At 45.6% G+C, this 23,406-nt stretch overlaps 1 protein-coding gene across 2 annotated transcripts in view; it reads right to left on the reverse strand.

Annotated features, from left to right (window-relative positions):
* The window catches only part of KIAA1671 (KIAA1671 ortholog), a 357,819-nt gene that overhangs the window by 15,901 nt on the left and 318,512 nt on the right, over positions 1 to 23,406 (reverse strand). For both annotated transcript variants that reach the window (XM_030220129.1, XM_030220128.1), the window contains exons 7-9: positions 13,799 to 14,030; positions 3,390 to 3,561; positions 402 to 514 (exon numbers count right to left, since the gene is read on the reverse strand). In XM_030220129.1, the coding sequence (XP_030075989.1) occupies positions 402 to 514; positions 3,390 to 3,561; positions 13,799 to 14,030 (517 nt within the window). The remainder of the gene's footprint in view (positions 1 to 401; positions 515 to 3,389; positions 3,562 to 13,798; positions 14,031 to 23,406) is intronic.

A 23,406-nucleotide genomic window follows, 5' to 3' on the forward strand; every position in this document is an offset into this window, starting at 1 on the left:
TTGGCCACTGCAAAGGAACCAGTGAGGTAGGCTTTTCTGGCATCCTAGGCTTGGTGCTCTGAGCCACTGCTCACCTGGCCCATGGCTTCAGCAGGCCCTGGTGAAGTGACTTGCCTAACTTCATAATGTGTCAGCAAGAGAAGCAGGATTTGAACCCTGGATTACCTGGTTCACAACCCACTTTTCTAACCACTAGGCTGCTCCACTCCAGGTTCATATAGCTAACTAAAGTACTTCACAACTAATTCAGAGGTTTAAAAAAATAATCATATTCTAACTTTTGGCAGTTTATTTCTCTCCCTTTAGTTCACTTCCTCTGGCTATCCTCTTCATTGGTGGATAACACATACTGTCGGGTCTTTCACTACTAGCAAGGCTTTATTTGTGAAGCTGGCACTCACCTTAAGAACAGAGGGGTCCATGCCTGGAAACACAGGTAGTCGTTGTGGTTGTACAGTGGGTCTTTGTGGTTTGTCTTCCTCAGCAGAATCTTCCTGGGTTTCAGGTTTCTCTTCTGTTACAAAAAAAAAAAAAAATCAGAAGTGAGTGGGGGGAAACTTATACTGCCGTGTTTAAAAGCCAAACAAAAAAATAGCAAATTATTTGTCATTCACCAGAAACAGAAATTATAATTGTACAGGCAGGGCAAAGGTCGTTCTTAAGTCAGCTGGTGCAATTTTGGTGAGGCAAGAGTGACTGGGGATTGTTTCATCTCAGTTCAGAACCTGGAGGACCTTTGGAATAAAGGGGAAACCCAGGTCGATAGGATATAAGTACCTGTTTCATGCTCTGTTGGTTTGGAAATCATGGGAGGGGCTACTGAAGAGATGCTGACCTGGGCTTTGTGACAAGGCTACATCCCCGATGTATAGAGTGAAGCCGCAGAACCATGAACTACATATCCCAGAATGCATTTCCAGTCCTAGCAGTGAGATCCCAGGGGATAGGTAAGCTGGCCATATACCGTCTCTGACCACAAGAGGGAGGGTGAATGAAGGAGCCAGTTCCCGGGACCAGCAATCTGTATATCATGCTGCCCACCTGTAATAGGGACGGGTGGGCTGAGAAGCAGGAGGAGGATTGGATGGAAGAGGGAATTAATCAGCCTGAGCAGGGGAAGGGAGAACGGAATGGGAGCTTGAGAGCTGAGGAAGGCATCCCCTGAAGGTTTGGAAACCTACATGGTTTTGGGAATTTATTTTGATTTAAACCCTGCTTAAGTAGAGAAGCCTGGTTTTCTTTTGGGGAAACCCTGAGTGGTGGGGGAATTACTAACCTGTTTTGAAACCTGATTATTGTGAGAACCTCTGAAGTTGGAAGGCTTGTTTATGAAGGAGGGCTGCCTGGTGGGAAGAGGGGTTCAGTTCAGGAGGAGAGGAGCAGTGCAGGCTGAAAATCCTTGGGCAAGACAGGTCCCTAAAGAACTGAAGCAGGCTGAAATACCTTGGGTGGAAGGAAGTCCCAAAAGTATTGAACCTCCTGAAAGTAAGGGCTGCTTGGTGATTAACACTGTCTTGAGGGGAAATCCTGCTTGTGGGACAAGTACTATTTGTTTGCTACTGACTGGGACCAAAAAAGCAGGGATTTCCAAAGGACTATTGCATTTCCCCTCCGGGAAGGGGGCAAAGTCTTTGTGTAATTGGTTGATGTACTAAGCAAGGCAGAACAGCCCTGCCTGAGAAGCAAGTCTCTACTCTGGAGGGAAGTTTTGTTTATGAATCTGGAAAATAAAGGAATGTTTTTGAAGTATTTCCTGGTGGCAGTTGTGTGAAGTTCTGGCTGTTCATGGGAGGCAGCTTCCTCCCCCATACTGGAGCAGCGGGCCCGTTTACAGCTTGGAGAGGGGAGAAGCGTTAAGTCTGTTTGGAGAAGAAAGCACTAAGTCAGATCTAGCTCCCCTTTAAACAACCGCAATTCGGTTAGGGGCTGTAAAAGCTATTTTTGTGTTCTCTCAAGAGTGACTCACCTTGAGCTACTACTACTAAATAAAATAAATAAGAGTAATTTAGGTGCTGTAGGAATGGAGGTAGCTGGGGGGAGGGAGAATGTTTTGATATTTTCTAAATCATCTTGAATCTATGGGATATTCTTCAGACACACAAGTACAAAGTGGACCTATAAGACTTAACTTCTTAGGAGAAAAAGTATTGCTCTGTTTTTAATTTGAGGGATAACTTTATTAAACATCAAAGACGAATCAAGAAGCATTACAACCACAATAGCTATTAAAAACAAAGCACCTGTGATATGGTTACCGTATTTGCGGAGACAAAATAGAGGGCACAAAAATAAAATGCTGCCCCACACCTTGACCCCCCAAAAAAGCCAGATTCCATAAGTGGTGAAAATACTGGTAAAAGTAACGGAAATGCATTTTTGTCCATACTCTAAATACAAAATTAGAAAATATTTACATTTCCAAAAAATCAAACATCCATGAGCACCTTGTCCTCTTCTCTCCCTCCCATCCATGAGGAGCTGGTCCCCTTCTATCCCTCCCATCCAAGTGCAGCATATCATCTCCTTCCCCCCTCCTATCTATGTGCAGTTGTTCCCTTCTCTCCCTCCCATCCATGTGCAGCATATCAATGCCCTCCCCCTCCTATCCATATGCAGCTTGTCCCCTTCTCTCCCTCCCATCCATAAGTTTGTCCCCTTCTGTCCCTCCCATCCATGTGCAGCATATCAATGCCCGCCCCCTCCTATCCATATGCAGCTTGTCCCCTTCTCTCCCTCCCATCCGTGAGCAGCTTGTCCCATTCTCTCCCGCCCATTCATGTGCATCATATCAACCAACCCTCCCCTTCCCTACCGTACAACCCTGGTGGTCTATGGACCTGTTTGGGGCAGGAATGAACCCCACTCTTTCCTACCCGAGGTTTCCAAGTTTGAAGTTTTGGCAGCCATTTTAAAGAAGTAGTGGCAGCGGGCAGGAAAGAGTGGGGTTCTTTCCTGCCCCAAAGAGGTCCATAGACCACCAGGAAGCATTCAGGCGGGGGAGAGAAAAGGCCTGCCCGCCAGCTAGCCCTTCCATCTGCCAGTCAGCCAGCCCGTTCAGTCCAGAAACCCGGACAAATTGGCAGGCTGGTAAAAACCGCCCAGACCTCCGACAGTCCCCTGAAAAAAGGGACATGTCTGGGGAATCCGGATGTACGGTAACCCTAATCTATGATCATGTTAATGCCGTAACTTACAAGCACAACATCCACATAGTATTCTCCTACTGCACACAAAAAAAACTCACCTCCCCCGCAAGTAAACCTCTACCCACAACCAAACCCTAATCCACCCCCATCCCAATCACATCATGGCAGTAATTTCAAAAGACCTGTTAATTGCTCTACTTTGATTAAAGTCCTCAAGGTATTGCATGAGACAGCTTTTGCTACCTGTGGAATCTTTAAACATCCAGGTGCTGTCAGTGTCTTCCTGAATAGTGAGTTGCTTGTCTTGGAGAACTTTGCTTCTCCTTTGAGAATGATAGGTGGGGGCCCTCCGCTGGCTCCTCCTACTCAGCTGGACACGGTTCTTCAGTGCACTTGAATCCAGCACAGAGGTTTGCTGCAAAAGGAGAATGATTATCAACCTGATTTTAAGACTTTTAAACAATTTATATTTCAGAAATTCATCATCCTTGTAATCTTCATTTCTGCTTGGTTTATTCCTTGAAGAGTAATGTGGTTTTGCGAACTCTCAGCCCAGCATCTACTTAACAGTAAAGTAACTACATCTGGCACATAAAACGGCCCTGGTATCTTCTCATTCTCTTCCCCAATTACAGCTTTTTTTCCTACAATTTCAGTTTATGAAAGGGCTAAGAGTAATCTCTATCTGAAGTTCCAATTTGGAGAACAACAGGAGAGCACTGCCATTTCCAGGGTGTTTTGTATCAGATGATATTTTACTTGTCTCACAAGTCCTAAATATATTTCTCTCTTCTGCATTCTGCACTTTAGTCCCCCAGAATCTCCTTCAAAAACGTTCACGTTTCTGTCTGATGAATACATAACTTGCAGGAATGTTTGTGCTGATTTGATGTTATGTAAATGAATAAGTCCACCCCTAGGATCTTGCCGTGTTTAGCAAATAAGACATTTCAATGCTGTAGCCTTTATGTTAAGGAAAGCAGATCTGTAATTTCAGTTTGGGTCATGCCTTTCTACAAGTAAAGATGTGCCCTATGTTTTTTGGGCATTCACATACAATCAGGGCCTCCTTCTGCACAACCAAGTCTCTCTCTCTCTCTCACACACACACACACACACACACATATATATATATATATATATACAAGTCTCTCATTCACTCACTCACTCACACACACATATATATATACTAGCCGTTAAGCCCGTTAAAACGGGCGAGATTTCCAGCTACCCTCCTAAGCGCCGCTCCCTCCCCCCTCCGTGCCGGGCCCCCTGCACTGACCTGACAGCACCTCTCACCTCCGTGTGAAAGTGCTGCAGGCAGCAGCAGATCGCTCTGCTGCTGCCTGCAGCGCTTCCACACGAAGGTGAGAGGTGCTGTCAGGTCAGTGCAGGGGTCCCGATACGGAGGGGGCGGGAGTGGCGGCGGGGATGGGGGGGGAGGGTGGAGGTTGGTGCGTGTGATGTTCTTTTCCAGGCTCCAGCGGCAGCGTCCGACAGTCCAACTCCATTTCCCTTCCTGTTCCGCCCTCTGACGTCATCACATCTTGATGCGAGGGCGGGACAGAGAGGGAAGTCTCTACTGCGCATTTGCAGGTGAGTCGGTCACTTGCCATTTATATGTTTGATATATATATATATATATATATATATATATATATATATTCCTAAAATATAATTTTCTATTAGTTATTGGGAGCAAGGAAACCTCATTTAACTGATTACAACTACAGCGAGCAGAGTTTTAGATTGTAATCACGGATCCCAACATATTTGCAAACCTCTTTCTTTTATCATCTTCATGTTTCAAAACATCATGTAGAAGCAGATTGTGGCATTTAAATACCTACCAATTTGACTCAAACATTTATCTCAGCCCTTTTATGTATTGCATTACATACCACCCTCTAAGTTCATTAACAGGGTATCACTTGGAAATTGCTCATTGGTTTTGCTTTTACTAAAAACACTGCAAGAGCTGGTAAAATGGGAATATGAAGTCCACTGACATTGGGTAAAAAGGCTCTACAGGACCTTTTCCTGAAGAGGCTACATTTTGGAACTCAGCAAACATTACCCAGTGCATTTTGCATAACTAATGTTTGCACATTGTGTTTCCACTGATTCAGAGTTGCTAAACTGTGCCAGTTTTCCCAGAAAATTAAGACAGATTGCTAGTCACTAAGGGGGTCACTGTATGAAGTCATTTTTATGCATATACTAACTATGTAATGTGCACTCAGCAGCCCAATAAGGAGAGATTCGGGGGTGAAGTTGTCAACGCAGACTACTGCTAAGTCGGGACTTGGGGGTGATTGTGTCTGATGAACTTAAGGTGGCCAAACAGGTAGCAAAGGTGACACTCAAAGCCAGAAGAATGCTCAGGTGCATAAGGAAAGGGATGACCAGCAGGAAAAAGAGATAATAGTGCCTTTGTACAAGTCTCTGGTGAGGCCCCATTTAGAATACTGTGTGCAATTCTGGAGACCACTATGGAAAGATATAAACAGGATGGAGTCGGTCCACAGGGCGGCTAAAAAATTGGTCAGTGGTCTCTGTCATATAGAGACATGCTCATGAACCTCAATGTGTATATGCCGGAAGACAGGCAGGAGAGAGGGAATATGATAGAGACGTTTAAATACCTCAGTGGCATTAATGTACAAGAGAAGAGCCTTTTTCAAATGAAGGAAAACTCTGGAAAGAGAGGGCATAGGATGAAGTTGGGAGGAAATAGGCTTAAGAGGAATCTGAGAAAATACTCTTTCGTGGAAAGGGTGGTCGATGTGTGGCATGGCCTCTCGGTAGAATTCCTTCAAAAATGTGGGAAATAAATCCATATACAGTGCAATCCGCTTAAGTGCAAGGGTTTGGGACCAAAGAAATACATGCAGTTAACCGGAGCGTGCACTTAACCGTTGTGACCCAAAAAAGAAGCTTGACATCTGATAAACATATGTACAGTACTGTTTATTATACGTACAGTATACACAGGGCCGGTCTTAAGGCGAGGCGACCGAGGCGGCCGCATAGGGCCTCGCGCTCAGGGGGGCCCCGCGCAGCGCGCCTCAGGTCGCCCCGCCTCGACCGCCCGAGCATCACTCTCCCTCCCTCCGAAGTTCAACAACGCGCGACGGCGATGTGGTGGGGGCAGTCCGCCCCACATGTCAGCGGGTTGGGGGGGGGGGGTGCTCTGAGTCCGCTCCCGGCGCTGCTCGTCCTGTCCTGCCTTTAAAAACCCAATTTGAAGAGCTGGAGTAACAGGCAGGAGCGCCTCGCGTCTGCCCTTCTACTAAAAATCTCTTCGACGACGTCATTGGGCCTTCCCACATTGAGTCCCGCCCTCCTCTGAGGTAACTTCCAATTACCGCGAGGGCGGGCGGGACTCATTGTGGGAAGGCCCAATGACGTCGTCGAAGAGATTTTTAGTAGCAGGGCAGACGGGAGGCGCTCCTGCCTGTTACTCCAGCGCTTCAAATTGTTTTTTTTTTTTAAGGCAGTGAGAGTGGTGGGCCTGGGCGGCAGAAGAATGGAGCTGGTAGGTGGGGAGGGACTCAGATGGGAGAAGGGTGTGGGGCTCTCAGGTGGGGGAAGGGTGGGGAGGGGGTTCTCAAATGGGAAGGAGACTGAGGTGGGAGGGGTTCATGGATGGGAGAAGCAGAAGGGGGTGGGGAGGGGGTTCTTGGATAGTTGAAGGGGACGGGTGGGGAGGGGACTGGGGTTCTTGGATGGGAGAGACTGGGGAGGGGGTTCTCGGATGGGAGAAGGGGACGGAAGGGGAGAGGACTGGGGTTCTTGAATGGGAGAAGGGGACTGAGGTGGGGAGGGGGTTCAAGGATGGGAGAAGGGGATGGGGAGGGGGTTCTTGGATACTTGAAGGGGACGGGTGGGGAAGGGACTGGGGTTTTTGGATGGGAGAGACTGGGGAGGGGGTTCTTGGATGGGAGAAGGGGACGGGTGGGGAGAGGACTGGGGTTCTTGAATGGGAGAAGGGGACTGAGGTGGGGAGGGGGTTCAAGGATGGGAGAAGGGGATGGGGAGGGGGTTCTTGGATACTTGAAGGGGACGGGTGGGGAGGGGACTGGGGTTTTTGGATGGGAGAGACTGGGGAGGGGGTTCTCGGATGGGAGAAGGGGATGGGTGGGGAGAGGACTGGGGTTCTTGAATGGGAGAAGGGGATTGAGGTGGGGAGGGGGTTCAAGGATGGGAGAAGGGGATGGGGAGGGGGTTCTTGGATGCTTGAAGGGGATGGGTGGGGAGGGGACTGGGGTTTTTGGATGGGGAGACTGGGGAGGGGGTTCTCGGATGGGAGAAGGGGACGGGTGGGGAGAGGACTGGGGTTCTTGGATGGGAGAAGGGGACTGGGTCTGAGAAGGGGCAATATGGGAAAATGGGGGCCATGCCTGGGGCTGGTGGGAAAATGGGGTATGCGTGGGTCAGGTGGGAGAATGGTTCTGAAAAGGGGGGCCCTAATACAAGGCATGTGGATGAAGGGGGCTGAAAAGGAGGTTAGGTGGGATAAGAGGCTGGAGACTGAAAAGGGGCAGGGGCTGAAACGGGGGACTGGGGGCTGAAAAGGGGACAGGGAGAAGTGGCTGGGGGGGGCTGAAGCAGGGGACTGGTGGGATAGTGAGGCTGGAACTGGGGGCTGAAAAAAAGGGGCGGAGAGAGGGGCAGATCCTGGATGGGGGAGCAAGAGGGAGGGCAAACCCTGGATGGATGGGAGAGGGAGGGCAAATGGTGGATTGAAGGAGCAGAGAGAAAGGGCAGACAGTGGATGGAAGGGATAGAAAGGGCAGTGAATGGATGGGGGAGAGAGAGAGGGCAGACAGGGGCAGATGGTGGATGGAAGGGGCAGAGATAGAGAGCAGATGTGGATGGAAGGGGCAGGAAGAGAGGGCAGACATTGGATGGAGGGGACAGCAGAGAGGACAGACACTGGATGGCAGAGAGAGACCGAAGAAAGATGCTGGATGGAAGGAAGACAGTGAAAAGATGAGGAAAGCAGAAACCAGAGACAACAAACTGTAAATAAAATATATATTTACATTTTTTTTTGCTTTAGGATAAAGTAGTATTGTAGATATGTTAATAAATGTTTATAATAGAACATGCAAACAAGGTAAACTTTTTATTGGACTAATTTTAATACATTTTGGCTAACTTTCGGAGAACAAAACCCCCTTCCTCAGGTCAGGATAGGATACTGTAACAGTACTATACTGTATTGACCTGAGGAAGGATGTTTTGGCCTCTGAAAGTTAAATATATTAGTTCAATAAAATGGTATTTTATTTTCTATATTTGTTTTATTTCTATTTGTTAATTTGTAAAGTGGTGATTGGTATTTGTTAGTTTTTTTCAAATTTACATCTGCTGTCTTTATATTTTGCACAGTACTAGGGGACATTTTCTGTTTCTGTGGTGTTGCATTGTATGCAGAGTCTGGCATCTTGGGGTTTCATTTTATTTTTTGTCTAAATAGAAAGTTTATGATTACTTATTCTATAGTGGATTAGGGTGTATCTGTGTTTGTGAAAAAGACATGGCTTTCAGTTGGCACTGACTGCAGGATCGACAAGCCCTGGAGCTCGGAGGGAGGGGTGGCGGGCCCTGGAGCTAGGGTGGGGGCGGAGTTAGGGTGGGGGCGTGGCTAGGGTGGGGCCCCATCAAATTGGTCTGCATAGGGCCCCGCACTTGCTAAGACCGGCCCTGAGTATACAGTCTCTGTTAACTGATGTTAGGATTACTTGAAGTAATCAGTCATAGTCCTCTGTACACTCTTGTGTCTGTGAGTTCCCTAGACTAGGTCTGCCAGACGGTACAAACTGTCATAGCACTGATATCCAGTGGCCTCCAGATAGGCCCGCACGGTGTTGAGACTCTCCATGCGCTCTTTCAAAAGTGACAGGAGGTTGTTGAATTTCGTCAGCATGTGCCTTGCTGCTCATTTCATCATTTGTTTCATCATCAGCCGTTGCCTGCGTGTAGGCACATATCCCGACATCAGTGCTATCGTCAGCTGTTTCTAGATCGTAATCAGCAGCTACGTAGTGATGAAACTCCTCTTCAGTAACACAGGCTGGGATGCCAATAGCCTGTTCATCTGACGCGTTTGCAACAACTGCATCTGTTTCGTCCCTCTCCACATCCTTAACAAAGCTTGCCCGCTTGTAGCAGTTCACAATGGTTGCCTGTGTAACATGATTCCAGGCTTCTTTCTGCATATGTAGGGAATCCAACAGTGATAGATTATGAGCCAGTTCAACAGCACGTTTATCCTTGCCAGTCTGGTCATCCATAATGCTCATCAGACGACGTAGCACAAGAGCCCGATAATGTTGTTTGAAATTGGCTATTATGCTCTGATCCATAGGTTGGATCAGAGAGGTAGTGTTTGGTGGCAGGAAGACCACCCTGTCAGACTGCCTGACATCATCACTGTGTGCAGCACAATTATCACAAAGCAACAAAATCTGATGCTTTTGTGCCTGCATTCTAGTGTCTAACTTCCTTAGCCACTGCTTCCAAATTTCCCCTGTCATCCATGAATTTGCGTTAGCCTCGTATGACACAGGAAGTCGATTAACATTCTTGAAGCAATGGGGCTGTTTGCTCTTTCCAATGATGAGTGGTTTCAACTTCTCACTCCCATCCATATTGCAGCAAAGGAGGATCGTCAGTCGGTCCTTCGACGTTTTACTTCCTGTAGTTTCGGCTTGTTTGAATGCAAGTGTTCCATCAGGAATCCCTCGCCAGTAGAGTCCGTTTTCGTCAGCATTGAAAATGTCACGAGGTGCAAACTCGTTCAAGATGGTAGGAAGAACTGAAACAACCCAATTTTCAGCACCAAAGTTATCAGCATCTTGTTTCTCACCATGCTGTTTCTTGAATTTTATGTTGTTCCTCTCCTACTATCTTTCCAACCATCCAACAGTGGCTTTGAATTCACTTAGTCCAAGACTTTCAGCTAGCTGATTAGCTTTCTCCATAAGCAGTGGACCACTGACAGGAAACTGTCTGCTCTTGACTTGAGAAAACCACCAAAGAAGAGCATTTTCTACCTCCTCAGCTTTTCCCGCCCATTTTCGTTTCCGGTGTGTATTTGTATTGTTTTGCGTCTTTCAGAAGCTGGTCTTTCTGCTTCAAGATACGTGAAATTTGACTGGGATTGACAACATATTCTTTAGCAATAGATGCTTGACTTTGTTTGTTTTCTAATTTTTTTAAGAACTTCTATTCGTTCAGCCAATGTTAAAGTCTTACAGTTGCGTGATGACGACTCCTCCAGTGTACACTAACAACATTCTTTCGCTTCTTCTGCCTGTGGCAGTTAACAGAGATTTCAAATTTACCACCCCTTTGTCACGCGCCAATCGGCTTCCATATTCCATGCGCGTGCTTATGCGGAGTCTTTCCTGCAGAGGAGCGGTCTTAAACCATGCATATAAGCGAATCTTGCACTTATCAGTGATGCGCTAAACCGAAGTTTGTCCCCATAGAAATTGATGGCGCCAAAAACGGGTCCAAAGTACGGCATGCAGTTAAACAGAGCATGTGCTTATCCGACGTGCACTGAATATATACATATATATACATATACATATATATATATATATATATATATAGCATAAAATGAGACCCAACTTCTCCCATTAGAGAGTAATATTTTTTTATCTGAATTAAGAGGGCAAAAGACAAGATAGGCACCAACTAGGTGCATAAGTTGTGGAACAACACCACTTGTGTGTGATGGGTGCCACAAATTGGCATTTAGTGCTAAGTGCTATTTTATAACATATGCACCAAAATCACTTACCCTCAGATTCTATAGTTGGTGCTTGGATTTATGCACCAAAATTTGGGTGTGCTCATGAGATGTATGCACATATATTAATGTTAAAAATTGGATGCTAACAACCAATTGTTTCTTCAAAAATAACCGGGTGAAAAGCACAATCCAAAATAAAGGAGTAATGACCTCAGATTAATAGCACATCAATGAGGCAGTTATAATAAACAACTGCTAACAGGGTGAAAGTTTACACTTCATTCATTGGGAAAAAAACTCCAAATGGAAATGGTACAACCAACTGTGTGATTTAAGTGTAATTAAAGTGTATTTTATATCTATAACCAGTCTCACGCATGTCAAAAGATTGGCTCAAAGATAACACTCTCCAGTACTTCAAAATCTTTTTAAAAAGCACTATTACAAAATAATGTGCTACTGAGCTTAGTCTCTTGAGATAACTCACCAGTCCAACAACTCGTGCTGAGACAGAGTGAGACCGTATCTTGGCTCCCCTGTACCAATGCCCAACACCGCGGGTTTCACTCTTTCATCAGGGACTCGGGTGAGGACAATCTCTCATAAACGACACCACCAGCCTCAGATGACTCTTCCACCATTTCCTCTTGGAGTTTTTGCCCAATGAATGTGTTATTTGCCTTATGGGTGTGTTACTAATCCGAGGGCATTACTCCTTTATTTTGAATTATGTCTTTTTCTCCTGGTTATTTTTGATGTTATTTGGGTGATTTACCAGTGAGTGGAGGGATTTATTTGTTAAGTGTTTGAACCACCAATTGTTGATATAAATTGGCACCCATTAAAATCTGTGCGCTATTCTATAAGGCATGGCACCTAACTCTACTAGCACAAACTCAAAAGGCAGTGTGACCAGAAGCGTGTTGGCGGCACCCTTTATAGAATTGTGCATAGTGCCGATTTTTTTTCCGGTACCATATTTTAAGCACCATTTATAGAATTCCCCCCTTATTTATAGGTTTGAGGATGTGTGAACATGTGGGCAGGTCATGGGCATGTCTCCAGGGTAAATGCGTAATTTATAGTAAACTATGGGGTGAATTCTATAAATCGTGTTTAAAAGATTGTTGCCAAAACACCCCCGCTTAAGCGCTATTCTATGAGCCGTGCTAAATTTATAGAATAGTGCTGAAGTGCAGGGGTCACATGTAAATTTAGGCATGTCCATTTGCACCAATAAAAATGTGGTACAAATGCCCACACCTAAATTTATATGTAGAACCCCCTTATAACTGTGCACGAACCTCAAATCCACACCCACGCTCCACCCTGAATCATCCATGACCCTCCCATTTCTATATCCTTTTTTTTGGGACGCATGTCAAATTTAGGTGGGGATCATGCCTAAATTTGTGAGTGTTAGAATCCACTAAAAAGTAATATGTGGTGTGGATAAAAATCTAAATTCAAACCAAACAAAAAAAATCCACGCAATAAGAAACAACAATCAGGGAAAAAGCCTCAAAGAGCTTTAGAAACTATAGAATCAGTCTCAATCAAGCTAAACGGACAAAATAGTCCTCTCTTCATCATAGGCAAAAAACCCTGAGGCCTGGGATATTTTTCTGTGTTCCTGGTGTAGCGTTCAACGCATTGAATATTAGTTAATTTGAAAAAAATCTAAATAAAGTGTTTTTGGCCACAGCGTAGAGATTTTACATAGCTGGGGCCGCAGGGTTTTTTTTGCCTATGATGAAGAGAGGACTATTTTGTCCGTTTAGCTTGATTGAGACTGATTCTATAGTCTCTAAAGCTCTTTGAGGCTTTTTCCCTGATTGTTGTTTCTTATTGCGTGGATTTTTTTGTTTGGTTTAAATTTATGCGTGTACATATTGATTTCAATTAGCGCCAATAATTGCTAGTGCTAATCAGCTCATTATTCAATTAAACTGTGCGGTCAAATTGGGCATGTGCAATTTTTGGCAACTTTTATAGCAGGGTGTGTGTGTTAAAACACTTAGTTAGAACCATTATTGACATGGTGTAACTTGGTGCCTAACTCGAAGTGCACCAATGCTGACTTACGCTTGGGTTCTATAATAGAATCTTATTGCCCAGATACCGCCATAGAATTGGCACTGAGCACACAGCATTGGGGCGCCTAAATCTTGGTGCCAATTTATAGAATTGCTATTATAGACATCTGTATGTCTTTATAAAATACTAGCACAAATCCTGCAGAAAGCACAAGTACATTTACATCAGTTTTCGAACAGCTGGAAATGTGTCTGTATAAATCGTGACTCCATCCACTCTCCATACGAACTCTGCCCTAGAACATGCCTACACCAAATATACAATCTTACCATCGCACATACTTTTATGTGAGGGGCAAGTTTATAAGACACATTATTTCTTATGTGACACCCGATTTTTGAGTTTTTTTTTTTTTTATAAATACACAGGGTCTAATAGGACCAAAAAATTAATTTGTACCTTCACTACTTATTCTGGAGGTAACTTTAAAAAGGGTTCCGCAGCATTTAGAATTTGGCTTGTTAATTGGCATCTCTTGTAGTTTTACAAAATCTGGTCCACTACATATTAACTACTGCTGCTCACACATGTAAGATTCTAAAGGCCCTGTTTACTAAAGTGCGCTAGTGTTAGCGCACACTAAAAATGCTAGTGCGCCTATAGCGCAGCTTGGTAAACAGGACACTAAGTGAAGCCTTTTTAAAAAAAAATATTTCAGCACATCCTTACACACATTTTACAAAAGGTTCCATGTTCAGCAAGGCTTTAGTAAAGAAAAAAAAATCAACTTGCAGGTCCTTTTTCAGACTTTATGTATACCAGGGCTTATTGCAAGTCAACTTACGTCCAAAAATGAGAAGTCAACTGCTTCCCCCCCAGGACTAGGGCTAGCTGAGACTTGCTTCTCTGTGCTGTCTGCAGAATCCATCTCCACACTGCAACGGTCCAGGCTCCTGTGCCTTTGGTCACTGGTGGAATCATGGGAATCCACTTCCGTTGAAGAAGATGAGAAGCGACTACTTGATTGCTGCTTTCTAGCTGAAGCGGCATTGTCGGGCGGAGACACAGGTAGGTAGCTAAAAAAAACAAATGGAAAGAAAATGAATTTAAAATTAATTCACTGCAAAAAAAAAAACAAAACCCCAAAACAAAACTATATTATTCACTTAAAGGCATGTAAATATAACAGAGGCAGTGAGGAAATGCTGGCTATTGTTAAACTGGACTGCAGTTGGCAGCTTACATTATTTGTTTCTGGAATCTGTAGTTCGCATAAAAGTTCTTATATGTAACATGCTTTTATTTGGTGAACCTCAACCTGCACTATCCCAACTGTAAAGGTCTCAAGTACAAAACTTATTATGGATCCAATTTCTCCTTCCTGGGCAGCCAACTCTGGAACACCCTCCCTAGACATATCCGATCAATCTATGACCATCTACCTTTCAGGAAAGCTTTAAAAACCCATTTATTCAAGCAAGCCTACCCTAAAGACCCTGATTAAACTTATGAACCTATCTACCTAATGAACACTGAAGAAGCAACGACAACGACATTGACCCAGACTACATCTCCCACATCACCCCCCACATCACCTATCCATACCAACCCATCCATTCTTCCACTTCTCCATCCAATCACTACCCCATATCGCCTATATTTACTGACCCATCCAAGCTATTCCTATGCTACATTTAATTTTCCTACCTATCTAACAAAATTCTGTATAACCTAATACTATGTAAGCCGCATTGAACCTGCTTTTAGTGGGATACAAATGTATTAAATAAATAAATAAAATGTAATTCTTTCTTGGATATTCACATGACAAGGAACATATGCTGAAAGCTGAATACAGATTCTCTGCTTGGTGATAGAGAAATTATTATTAGTTGGGTAGTTCTCCAAAGCACTCCTTTGCATAAAGCAGTGTTTTACATGCAGAAACAGGTTTTTGTAAAATTACCTTACTAATACACATGTACACCCTGTACACACGTTTATCCAGCCTTAATGGAAGCATTCCTAGGAGCAGGCTAGGGAGGGGTTAGTGTTTATGAGCATACCTTAGAAAATGTATACATATGCATGCAAATTAAACCAGGAAGTTTGTGTGCCCCAAACACGTATAAATATAAGAACATAAATTTCCTGGGGTAGTTTCCAAAGTGGAAGGGATATGCATACTTACATTTTTTGAGATCTGCTAAGTGTGCATAGGGAAGATTTATGTGCATACTTTTTATGCATGTATGCATTTATAAAATTATCCCCTTGGGCAATGTGCTTGTGTCTACTAGATGAACATCTGATGGCAACGATTTGCAAATGTTTTGATCACTCTGTAACATATGATGTAATTGTTTTCAGGTACCATTGCTTTCTGTGGCTTTCCCAGTGAATAAATGCAAATCTGTATGAATGATTTGTTTGAAGCTCATTTGTGCAGGGTCATAAGAAGAAAGCAGAAATAAATCAATGGAGGAGTAGCCTAGTGGTTAGTGCAGTGGACTTTGATCCTGAGGAACTGAGTTCGATTCCCACTGCAGCTCCTTGTGACTCTGGGCAAGTCACTTAACCCTTCATTGCCCCTGGTACAAAATAAGTACCTGAATATATATAAACCGCTTTGAATGTAGTTCAAAATACCACAGAAAGGTGGTATATCAAGTCCCATTTCCCTTTCCCTATTTGAGATTCTACATGGAATGTTGCTACTATTGGAGATTCTACATGGAATGTTGCTACTTTTCTGTTGCTACTATTTGAGATTCTACATGGAATGTTGCTATTCCACTAGCAGCATTCCATGTAGAAGCCTGCCCTTGCAGATCAGCAACGCGGCCGCGCAGGCTTCTGTTTCTGTGAGTCTGACGTCCGGCCACATTGCTGATCTGCAAAGGCAGGCTTCTACATGGACTGTTGCGAGTGGAGGAATAGCCTAGTGGTTACTGCAGTGGACTCTTATTCTGGGGAACTGAGTTTGATTCCCACTGCAGCTCCTTGTGACTGTGGGCAAGTCACTTAACCCTCCATTGCCCCTGGTACAAAATAAGTACCTGAATATATGTAAACCGCTTTGAATGTAGTTGCAAAAACCTCAGAAAGGCGGTATATCTTTATTTATTTATTGCATTTGTATCCCACATTTTCTCACCTATTTGCAGGCTCAATGTGACTTACATAGTTTTGTTACGACACTGTCATTTCAGGATATCAGATACAATTATTATCAAGTCCCATTTCCCCCTTTACACCACTATTTCTCTATTGAAACTGTTGTAAAAACAAAACAAAAAAAAAGGTTGAAACAAAATTGTAGCTCATCTCTGAGCAGCAGAGGGCAGTGCAAATTATAAATTTATAAATGCAAAACAGGACTAGTAAATGCACAACAGTTTTGCTGCTTCCCTAGGTTTATCCAAGTCATCTGAAAAATAAGAATATAATTTGATGATGGAGTCTCCTGGGGATGCAGGATGAATATCTAGCAACTCCTTTTGACTTAGTTTATTCGTATGTCTGTTGATGTAATCCTAGTTTCAGAGTGACACAGGTGAATCTTGCATTTGAAGCGTTGGCCTTCCTTCACTGTCATAATTTACAGTGAGTAATAAGAGGCAGTGCACATCCCTCCCCCAATGTTGCAGGTGCTAATGTTGAATTGGGTCCCCTCCCTCCACTGCCAATAAGACCTCCTTGGCGCCCCCCTCCTCCACTTTCTTCTCTCATTATCTTTTACTTCTGCTTGTGTTCATGTTGTTTTCAGGCCAAATGGCCAAATGACAAAGTTGTTTCAACTAATCCTGTCCAAGGCTTTAAATCCATCTTCCAGATTTTAAGGACATGCTTGAAGCTGTCTTTTAATCGGGATATTCATTCATTGGCAAACAAAAATGAGCAGAGCTAAAAACAAAATGCATTTTTTCATATGCCATCAATACTGCGTACTCTTCCAAAAGAGTGTGCATTCTTAATGACATTATTCACATGACAACAGATGAAAAAAATGAACACTCTTGGAAATTAGATGGGAAACATGAAATGAAAATTTTTTGGCTGATCTATGCCCATTTTTCAGTTAGCCATGGAGCACAAAGTTGGGAAGTTTGATACCCTCCACAATAGAAATCCTACATCTTTTGAAGACCTGACTGTTGCCACTTTCTATTAGCTCTCAGGGAGACTAGTACAATTGCTTATGTTGCTTGAGGCATCTGCAGTCTGGCATCCATGATCCATGGCTTACAACACTGTGAATGCCTTTTACCCCTTCTCATTCCAGAGATGATGACAGGAGTCTGTCAAAGGAAGGGCTTGCCTCGGCTACACCTTACCTAATTTGAGTACTCAATCACTGAAAGTTAGAAAGAATGCTTAAAAGATAACCGAGTGCAGCAGGAAAGTTTTGTGGAGTGCTCTCAAAGAAAATTCTAATCTCAACATAGGACTCAGAAAGAACTCTCAACCCAGTCTGGTTTTCACTGAATATGCATTGGATAGCTTTGCATATGACTGAAGCAATATAAGCAAATTTTTGTGGCTATCTGGAAAGCCTGAGTGGCCGAGAATATCCTAAGAACAGGGCTGAGAACCACTGACTTCGATGAAGCTGGCTCGTATATGATCTCCGTTTTTCAGGCTGATGATACAAAGCCTGAAGTGTCTAGCTGCCTCAGCATACTGGTCTACACTAACTTGGATGTCCGAGTGGGCTACTAGTGCAGTCACCCTGACTGCCAGTTCCACCACCTTAGAGCAAGGCCGCAGACATTTCACTTTGAAGAATCCTCCACCTCATTCTAACTATATGCAAACTTCCCAATTCATGTCCTGAAGGTATCCGGGACCATCATGAAAAATAGAACAGAAGGATATTAGTGCTAATATGCAGCCTTGTTTTGTGCCACAGTTATTAAAGCACCAACCTCTGATAAATGGGACGGGTCAGAGGGGCACAATCAGTATGGAGGCGACATTCAGTAACAATGCTTTCTGTTGTTTACTAATACATAAAAGGAGAGGATTTGTTTGGGCAATTAAGCAGCTACCTGGACAGATTCCCTGGACTGAAAAATAAAAGGATGGGACCAAAGTAGGGAGAAGGCAGAATACACACAAGGATTTCATTTTTAAAATCCCTGCATGTTCTTTGCCACTGATGTGTAAAGCAGGTGCAAAGTCTGAGGTACTTTTGTACCTGTAGTTTCTGGCACCCCAAATTTTCAAAAGGTATTCACAAATTTGTAAACAACCTGGGCATTTTAAAAATGATCCCCTACAGTGCATTTAAAAAAAAAAAAAAATAAGGGTACCTGACACGTAGCAAAAAACTGAAGGAAATTTTGTGGCAGGGCTTCTAGGGTTCCAACACGAGTTCTGACTGTAGCACAGAACTGAAACTGTGTTGCTATCTTTGACCTCTACGGTTAAGCAGGTTTTGGGTCGGGGTGGCAAAATGGTGCTGTTACAGTTTGACATTTCTGCTGCCTTTGACACAGTTATCATGAAATACTATTAACTTTACTGTCAGGCTTTGGATTAGTGGACTCTTGTTTTGTTTTGGTTTTTTTTAGCTTAAATTACTTCTAACCAAAAGACAGTATGTTGTTTTGAAAGACAGTAATTTTTCAAACCCTTGGACTCCACCATGTGGTGTGCCTCAGGGTTCCCTGTTTCACTTTTACTGTACAATATTTATATGAGCACTCAGATTTCCTTGGAACCTGGGGAACAATTAATGTTGCATGCTGGTGATATTTTTATTTTTATTGCAGTCAAGCAGAAAACTGATTCTATGTCTTCTACTGTTTACACATGCATTAAGAAAATAGTAGATTGGTGAACCTCTGCACATTTCAAACTGAATGCAGAAAACACTAAGGTTTTATGGTTCAGAATGCATCCTTCTCATATTCCTCATTGTACTGCCATGGAACATGGAAATACACTGAAAGTGGAAAGTCCAAGGTCCTCAGAGTTACCCTCGATACTTCTCTATGGAAACTCAGATAAATAATGTAGAACAGAAGACTTACTTTAAACTCAAACAACTTTGCTGTGCTCTTATTTTCAGCAACAGCATTTCAGGGTTATTGTTCAACTGGTTATTTTCTCGATACTTGATTACAGTAAAGCGAATGCTACATACCTGTAGAAGGTATTCTCCGAGGACAGCAGGCTGATTGTTCTCACTGATGGGTGACGTCCACGGCAGCCCCTCCAATCGGAATCTTCACTAGCAAAGTCCTTTGCTAGCCCTCGCGCGCCCGCGCGCACCGCGCGGCCGTCTTCCCGCCCGAAACCGGCTCGAGCCGGCCAGTCCAGTATGTAGCAAGACAAAACTCTGAAGGGAAGACACAACTCCAAAGGGGAGGCGGGCGGGTTTGTGAGAACAATCAGCCTGCTGTCCTCGGAGAATACCTTCTATAGGTATGTAGCATTCGCTTTCTCCGAGGACAAGCAGGCTGCTTGTTCTCACTGATGGGGTATCCCTAGCCCCCAGGCTCACTCAAAACAACAACCAAGGTCAATTGGACCTCGCAACGGCGAGGACATAACTGAGATTGACCTAAAAAAATTTACCAACTAACTGAGAGTGCAGCCTGGAACAGAACAAACAGGGCCCTCGGGGGGTGGAGTTGGATCCTAAAGCCCAAACAGGTTCTGAAGAACTGACTGCCCGAACCGACTGTCGCGTCGGGTATCCTGCTGCAGGCAGTAATGGGATGTGAATGTGTGGACAGAAGCCCACGTCGCAGCTTTGCAAATTTCTTCAATGGAGGCTGACTTCAAGTGGGCTACCGACGCAGCCATGGCTCTAACATTATGAGCCGTGACATGACCCTCAAGAGCCAGCCCCGCCTGGGCGTAAGTGAAGGAAATGCAATCTGCTAGCCAATTGGATATGGTGCGTTTCCCTACAGCCACTCCCCTCCTATTGGGGTCAAAAGAAACAAACAACTGGGCGGACTGTCTGTGGGGCTGTGTCCGCTCCAAGTAGAAGGCCAATGCTCTCTTGCAGTCCAAAGTGTGCAGCTGACGTTCAGCAGGGCAGGAATGAGGACGGGGAAAGAATGTTGGCAAGACAATTGACTGGTTCAGATGGAACTCCGACACGACCTTTGGCAGAAACTTAGGGTGAGTACGGAGGACTACTCTGTTGTGATGAAATTTGGTGTAAGGGGCCTGGGCTACTAGGGCCTGAAGCTCACTGACTCTACGAGCTGAAGTAACTGCCACCAAGAAAATGACCTTCCAGGTCAAGTACTTCAGATGGCAGGAATTCAGTGGCTCAAAAGGAGGTTTCATCAGCTGGGTGAGAACGACATTGAGATCCCATGACACTGTAGGAGGCTTGACCGGGGGCTTTGACAAAAGCAAACCTCTCATAAAGCGAACAACTAAAGGCTGTCCTGAGATCGGCTTACCTTCCACATGGTAATGGTATGCACTGATTGCACTAAGGTGAACTCTTACAGAGTTGGTCTTGAGACCAGACTCAGACAAGTGCAGAAGGTATTCAAGCAGGGTCTGTGTAGGACAAGAGCGAGGATCTAGGGCCTTGCTGTCACACCAGACGGCAAACCTCCTCCAATGAAAGAAGTAACTTCTCTTAGTGGAGTCTTTCCTGGAAGCAAGCAAGATGCGGGAGACACCCTCTGGCAGACCCAAAGAGGCAAAGTCTACGCCCTCAACATCCAGGCCGTGAGAGCCAGGGACCGGAGGTTGGGATGCAGAAGAGCCCCTTCGTCCTGCGTGATGAGGGTCGGAAAACACTCCAATCTCCACGGTTCTTCGGAGGATAACTCCAGAAGAAGAGGGAACCAGATCTGACGCGGCCAAAAAGGAGCAATCAGGATCATGGTGCCTCGGTCTTGCTTGAGTTTCAACAAAGTCTTCCCCACCAGAGGAATGGGAGGATAAGCATACAGCAGGCCCTCCCCCCAATCGAGGAGGAAGGCATCCGATGCCCGTCTGCCGGTGGCCTGAAGTCTGGAACAGAACTGAGGGACTTTGTGGTTTGCTCGAGATGCGAAGAGATCCACCAAGGGGGTGCCCCACGCTTGGAAGATCTGGCGCACCACACGGGAGTTGAGCGACCACTCGTGAGGTTGCATAATCCTGCTCAACCTGTCGGCCAGACTGTTGTTTACGCCTGCCAGATATGTGGCTTGGAGCACCATGCCGTTCCGGCGAGCCCAGGTCCACATGCTGACGGCTTCCTGACACAGGGGGCGAGATCCGGTGCCCCCCTGCTTGTTGACATAATACATGGCAACCTGGTTGTCTGTCTGAATTTGAATAATTTGGTGGGACAGCCGATCTCTGAAAGCCTTCAGAGCGTTCCAGATCGCTCGTAACTCCAGAAGATTGATCTGTAGATCGCGTTCCTGGAGGGACCAGCTTCCTTGAGTGTGGAGCCCATCGACATGAGCTCCCCATCCCAGGAGAGACGCATCCGTGGTCAGCACTTTTTGTGGCTGAGGGATTTGGAAGGGACGTCCCAGAGTCAAATTGGGCCAAATCGTCCACCAATACAGGGATTCGAGAAAACTCGTGGACAGGTGGATCACGTCCTCTAGACCCCCAGCGGCCTGATACCACTGGGAGGCTAGGGTCCATTGAGCAGATCTCATGTGAAGGCGGGCCATGGGAGTCACATGAACTGTGGAGGCCATGTGGCCCAGCAATCTCAACATCTGCCGAGCTGTGATCTGCTGGGACGCTCGCACCCGGGAGACGAGGGACAACAAGTTGTTGGCTCTCGTCTCTGGAAGATAGGCGCGAGCCGTCCGAGAATCCAGCAGAGCTCCTATGAATTCGAGGTTCTGCACTGGAAGAAGATGGGACTTTGGGTAATATATCACAAACCCCAGTAGCTCCAGAAGGCGAATAGTCATCTGCATGGACTGCAGGGCTCCTGCCTCGGACGTGCTCTTTACCAGCCAATCGTCGAGATATGGGAACACGTGTACTCCCAGCCTGCGAAGTGCCGCTGCTACCACAGCTAGGCACTTTGTGAACACCCTGGGCGCAGAGGCGAGCCCAAAGGGTAGCACACAGTACTGGAAGTGGCATGTGCCCAACTGAAATCGCAGATACTGTCTGTGAGCTGGCAGTATCGGGATATGTGTGTAGGCATCCTTCAAGTCCAGAGAGCATAGCCAATCGTTTTGCTGAATCATGGGGAGAAGGGTGCCCAGGGAAAGCATCCTGAACTTTTCTTTTACGAGATATTTGTTCAGGGCCCTTAGGTCTAGGATGGGACGCATCCCCCCTGTTTTCTTTTCCACAAGGAAGTACCTGGAATAGAATCCCAGCCCTTCTTGCCCGGATGGCACGGGCTCGACCGCATTGGCGCTGAGAAGGGCAGAGAGTTCCTCTGCAAGTACCCTCTTGTGTTGGAAGCTGTAAGACTGAGCTCCCGGTGGACAATTTGGAGGTTTTGATGCCAAATTGAGGGTGTATCCTTGCCGGACTATTTGGAGAACCCACTGATCGGAGGTTATGAGAGGCCACCTTTGGTGAAAAGCTTTCAACCTCCCTCCGACTGGCAGGTCGCCCGGCACGGACACTTGGATGTCGGCTATGCTCTGCTGGAGCCAGTCAAAAGCTCGCCCCTTGCTTTTGCTGGGGAGCCGCGGGGCCTTGCTGAGTCGCACGCTGCTGACGAGAGCGAGCGCGCTGGGGCTTAGCCTGGGCCGCAGGCTGTCGGGAAGGAGGATTGTACCTACGCTTGCCAGAAGAGTAGGGAACAGTCTTCCTTCCCCCGAAAAATCGTCTACCTGTAGAGGTAGAAGCTGAAGGCTGCCGGCGGGCGAATTTGTCGAATGCGGTATCCCGCTGGTGGAGAGACTCTACCACCTGTTCGACTTTTTCGCCAAAAATGTTGTCCGCACGGCAAGGCGAGTCCGCAATCCGCTGCTGGATTCTATTCTCCAGGTCGGCGGCACGCAGCCATGAGAGCCTGCGCATCACCACACCTTGAGCAGCGGCCCTGGACGCAACATCAAAAGTGTCATAAACTCCTCTGGCCAGGAATTTTCTGCACGCCTTCAGCTGCCTGACCACCTCCTGAAAAGGCTTGGCTTGCTCGGGGGGAAGAGCATCAACCAAGCCCGCCAACTGCCGCACATTGTTCCGCATGTGTATGCTCGTGTAGAGCTGGTAAGACTGGATTTTGGCCACGAGCATAGAGGAATGGTAGGCCTTCCTCCCAAAGGAGTCTAAGGTTCTAGCGTCCTTGCCCGGGGGCGCCGAAGCATGTTCCCTAGAACTCTTAGCCTTCTTTAGGGCCAAATCCACAACTCCAGAGTCGTGAGGCAACTGAGTGCGCATCAGCTCTGGGTCCCCATGGATCCGGTACTGGGACTCGATCTTCTTGGGAATGTGGGGATTAGTTAAGGGTTTCGTCCAGTTCGCAAGCAATGTCTTTTTTAGGACATGGTG

Source organism: Microcaecilia unicolor, chromosome 11, assembly GCF_901765095.1.
Source record: "Microcaecilia unicolor chromosome 11, aMicUni1.1, whole genome shotgun sequence".
NCBI classification, from domain to species: Eukaryota; Metazoa; Chordata; class Amphibia; order Gymnophiona; family Siphonopidae; genus Microcaecilia; species Microcaecilia unicolor.